Source organism: Pistacia vera, unplaced genomic scaffold (assembly GCF_008641045.1).
Source record: "Pistacia vera cultivar Batoury unplaced genomic scaffold, PisVer_v2 Contig100, whole genome shotgun sequence".
Taxonomy (NCBI): Eukaryota; Viridiplantae; Streptophyta; class Magnoliopsida; order Sapindales; family Anacardiaceae; genus Pistacia; species Pistacia vera.
This window is the reverse complement of record NW_022195028.1, coordinates 1-5,155: the sequence shown is the minus strand read 5'-3', so window position 1 is coordinate 5,155 and position 5,155 is coordinate 1. Positions and strand designations below refer to the sequence as shown.

Sequence of the window (5,155 nt, the reverse complement as noted above, 5' to 3'; positions counted from 1 at the left end):
TTTCATAGCAATTGTTACTGATTAGCCAAAAGCCTGTACAGTAATAGAAACATTGTATAAATTACAAGATAAAAAATAGCCACAGTTCTTGATGGCTAATCTATGCCCCTATAGGACAAACAGCAAAAAGAATGGTGACCTGGATTATACAGAATTTGCTGTTCTCCATAATAAGGCACTGTCTCCTCCAATAATAATGTCTCAGTTTTATTTTTTTTTTTTTAATTTAGGAAAAAATAGACAAGGTCTCTAACCGAAAACAGATCACTTAATTTTTATCAGCATCTTCATCAGATTCAGCAGAATTAATAACTCCGAAATCATTTCGCTTCCGGCGCTTTGCACGACGGCGCTCCTCAAAATCTTCCCATCCGTCACACTGTTGTAGAAGAATACTTTAGTATCTGTTGCAGTAAATGGGGAGCAAATTGGGCCACTTGATAATTCTAATAAATAATATACAAAACCTGCCAGAGGGTGTCCATAGTGATTTCTGTATGATGATGATCCAAAATTGAGAGCTGGGTGCACATCATGAAAAACGAATTTGGAAGGCTTTTCATAGCATTGTTACTGAGATACAAAGCCTGTATCCAAGATAAAAAATTAGCCACAGTTCTTGATGGCAAATCTCATGCCCCCTCAAGAATATACAGCTAGTGCACAAGAATTGGTGAACCTCTTGATGCAAGAATTTGACTGTCCTCCAATAATAATGTCTTCAGTTCTATTTTAATTTAGTGAAAAAATTTGACCAAGATGAGGCGGGAATTCATTTACAAACTACCTAAAACCCTGATATAGCAATCAGATGAAAGAGAGTAGAAAGAAAGAAACATGTAACTAAGAAGAAAGTAGGGACCTTCAATTTGTGCAAACTGCAAAATTCATCTGGCAACTCAGACAGATGATTTGATGAAAGATCTACCTGCACCATATGAAGATCAGGTCAAATGAAATATCAAATTCATGTTATATGGATGGAAATTATTCTTCTAGTTTGCAGTCAATAACCAAGTAATTTACGCCACATTAGATAGATTTTCATTCAACTAAAAAGAAAAAAGGATGAACACAAATTGTTGTACCTCGACAAGAGAAGTACAGTTGCCTATACTTGAAGGAATGGAACTAATCCTGAGGAAGATAAACAAGCCAATCAAGAATCACAAAATTATGTATACAACATAGACAGGAAGAAGCATACATAGGGGCAGTCTTATTCTTTTTGCGCTCTAATGCCAACAAAAGATTTCCTACAAAATAATTGCATCAATTTATCTATATATTACCTATTATTGTTGACTTTCAAAATTTCAAGCTCAGTCAGATATCCTATTTCAATTGGGAGGGCAGTTAAGAGGTTGTTTGCAACATGTAGCTGCTGCAGAGAAGTCAAAAGACCCAGTGTGGAAGGCAGAGTGTTCAAACTGCAGAAAAGATGTAATTCATCATATTATGCATACGTACACAGTGAAGCTACGGTTCCGGGCGTATAACACTATAGAGATAAAGAAAGTATCCCACATTTCACACCTCAGGTGACTTTCAAGAACAATGATTAAAGAACTCTATAGAATTAGTATGCACTTATACGAAATTTAGTAACATAAAAAAAGAGAGAATCATGATTTAGTAAAACAAGCAGTAACACTGGGGAATACATAAACAACTAACCAGTTTCGGCTTAAAAATAGAACTTGTAGAAGCTTCAGACTAGTGAGTCGTTGCCAGCTAATGGATTCATCCGATAAAGCATTTCCATTAAGATACAATTTCTACCAAAGAATTGAGATTGAAGGATTACATTCATGATCTTTTAGAGGGAGGTCATTCAAATAGCTGAAGTAAAAACACCAAAGTTCGGAACAAAATGGTTCTTATACCCTCAATCCAGTAAGACAATCAATCCGGTCAGGTACATGTTGAATGGAATTGTGGCTGACATCAAGGATTCTTATAAAAGGTGCACAAGGCCAAACTTCATCAGGAATGTCCTATCAAGAGATACAATAAAGTTATCAAACATATACCTTGTGAATACATCTAAAAGAATAAAAACTCTTCGGTTTACATGTTTATATCTGATAATAATGAAGTTCTACACCTCTCAGTTCAATTTGTTTTCTTCTACATATTAGGCAACACAGAACTCTTAGCTCCTAAAAGTAAATAAATTGACACTGATTCTACCAACCTCAAAACCTTCCTCATTAATAATCTATGTCCTCCATTTAAAGAAAACTAACTCTGCAGCAAATTACTTCTGTTAATGGTATTCACATCAAAGGGGAAAGCCACACTCACATTACAGTGAAAAGCAGCTCCTCTAGTTTTTCAAATATCTGCAGACAGGTCTTACAAAATTGACATTCAATTGGTGAACATCTATGACATTCGAAGATCTGACTAATTTGTATCATCAGACAGTCAGACAAACCGCTAAGCTAAGTATCAAGTTTTTTTGATACAATATCTCAATCACAGTAAGATATGATTAGGATCCACAATCAACTTAGGTAAATTTTGTTTGAAATCATTTGGAAGAGTTATTACTTTTGTACCTTCAAGTTGCATTCGGCCAATGCTACAATATTGGTAGCCTTCCACCGTTCAGTACGGCTCTTTTCAACTTTGATATTCTTCTTCGTTGAAGCAAATCGGCTTGGAACGCCTCCTATCGTTGAAGCAAATCGGCTTGGAGCGCCTCCTATCGTTGAAGCAAATCGGCTTGGAGCCCCTCTTATCGTTGAAGCAATTTGGCTTGGATTCCCTCCAATCGTTGAAGCAAATCGGCTTGGAGCCCCTCCAATCGTTGAAGCAATTGGGCTTGGAGCCCCTCCAATCGTTGAAGCAAATCGGCTTGGAGCCCCTCCAATCGTTGAAGCAAATCGGCTTGGAGTCCCTCCAATCGTTGAAGCAAATCGGCTTGGAGCCCCTCCAATAGTTGAAGCAAATCGGCTTGCAGCCCCTCCTCTTGTTGAAGCAAATCGGCCTGGAGCCCTTCCTCTCATTGAAGCAATTCGGTTTGGAGCCCCTCCTATCGTTGGACCATCCTGTTCATATAAACTCCTCAGTCAAATAATCTAAAGACATTTAAATCCTATAAACACCATGTTTTTCCACATAAAAAACCTTTCTTTTCAAGAGTACATGTATGATGTATCTCCATATTGTTTAACAAAAAGAAATTTTATCAACGTTTCTAACAGTTACAATCTTTAATCATCTTCTGCAAAAATGAAGAACCTTTGATTAAAAATTAACTAATCTCGTCACAGGAAAAAAAAGAAAATAAAGAATCTTAAACAATGTAAACAAGCAAGAAGCTGAAATTGCTCCCTTTTTAAGTCTATTTCATGCATTAATAACGTAGTTTAAATTTACAAAATAAAAATGAAAAATTTACCCATCGGAAAAAACCTCTAGTGCCCACAAGCATGATCTTGGCTCCATTGTTGACCCCAGATTCTCTCAAAGACTTATCGTTCTCCAAAAGTTGGCCTTTCAACACAAAAACAAGACAAAAAGGTGATCACCAAGAAGTCAAGATTCAATTTTGAAAAATGGGTTCTGATATTTAAACCAAATGGAACCTTTAAAGATGAGTTTCTGGCCAGGAGGGAAAATACTAGTGAGAGGTAGAAGAATGGTCTTCAAGCGTTGAACTGTTGAATCATGCGATATAGTTATTGGTATCGACTGTGTAGTGAACTTNTTTTTTTTTTTTTAAGTTGAATTGAGTTGTTTTTAGGATGATATGATTTTGAAATTGTGTTTTGGCAAACTTTTGGAAAATATTTGCTGGAAATATTTGAGTATTTTTTAATCCCCTATATTTATTAATTTAGATAAACACCTTTATAATAAAAGTTTTAAAATTAATAAAAATACCCCTACTCACCTATTAAATGCCAACAGTAGGTCATTACCGTCAGACGGTGGCCGAAAATCTCTGAAATGGCGCACGCTCAGCAGGACGTGGCCGGTAGTGTGTCGATCTAGCTTTTTTCGACCAGATCCATGATGAATCTGGTTGAAAAATGCCAGATCGGTGCATGACTAGCCACATCTAGCCAGTCGTGAGCCATTCCGGCAGATTCTGACAACTTCTAACAGTGGTGATTGGCTGTCGACATTATATGGGTCGGTGGGGTTTTTTTGTCGGTGGTGAATCTAGCTGAAAAAGGCCAGATCGACACACGATCGACCACAAACAGCTGGTCGTGAGCCATTTTGACAAATTTCGATCCCTTTCTAACGGTGGTGGCCAGCTGTCGGCATTATGTAGGTCGATAGAGTGTTTTTGTCAATTTATAAACTTTGACTGTTGGAGGTGTTTAGTCAACTTAACAAATCTAAGAGGTTAAAAAAATCTAAATATTTTGAATTGAATTGAATAGGATTGGATTTTGAGAATATTAAAACAAATACGTATGTATTTTAGATATGATTGGATAGAAGTAAAATCTAACACGTATTATAATTAATAAGTGTCAAATGATTTTTAAGAAATAAATAATTAACTCTAATAATGTTTTGCTCATAACTGAATCATATAACTAAGTCATACAATTAAACAAAAATTACACAAAATTCATATAAAATTACTATTTTATCCATTTTTTTTTTTTTTTTTGGTCTAACTTTATGACCCATTATATTAGAAATATAATTTCTCTTGTTATTTTATCACATTTTTCAAATCAATCATAACAATTTAGTTATCATTCGACAATGATTATTGTCTATATTATTCAAGAAGTCTTAAGTTCGAGTCCTTCTTCCATTGTTAATAGGATAACCATTGGAGCTATTGTATGATCAGTAAATCTAAAGTCACAATAGATTAGGGGGGCGTTTGTCTAAGCTTATGAAAATTAGCTTATAAGCAACCATTGCTTATAAGCTAAAATTAACTTATAAGCATTTGAAATTTTAAGTAATTACGTGTTTGGTTAAAGTACTTATAAGTGACTGATAAGTAATTGACGTGTTTGGTAAAATGTGGCTTATAAATACATTTTATTATAAAATTATTAAAAAAGATACTACATTAAACAATGACATACTATATAATTTTAAAATTAAATAAGGATAATGTGGTAATATACTTGGTCAAACTAGCTTATAAGTAAAGTGCTTATAAGCAAAA

The 5,155-nt window shown here is 34.8% G+C and overlaps 1 protein-coding gene across 1 annotated transcript; it reads right to left on the bottom strand.

Annotated features, from left to right (window-relative positions):
* Positions 1-268: 268 nt before the first annotated feature.
* LOC116124109 (LRR repeats and ubiquitin-like domain-containing protein At2g30105) lies at positions 269-3,929 on the bottom strand. Its single transcript, XM_031409843.1, has 10 exons — positions 3,905-3,929; positions 3,410-3,504; positions 2,565-3,056; positions 1,887-1,997; positions 1,678-1,778; positions 1,293-1,430; positions 1,089-1,137; positions 863-928; positions 468-587; positions 269-379 (listed from the first exon to the last, which is right to left on the bottom strand). The coding sequence occupies exons 1-10, from the start codon at positions 3,927-3,929 to the stop codon at positions 269-271; spliced, it is 1,308 nt and encodes a 435-aa protein (XP_031265703.1).
* Positions 3,930-5,155: the final 1,226 nt, after the last annotated feature.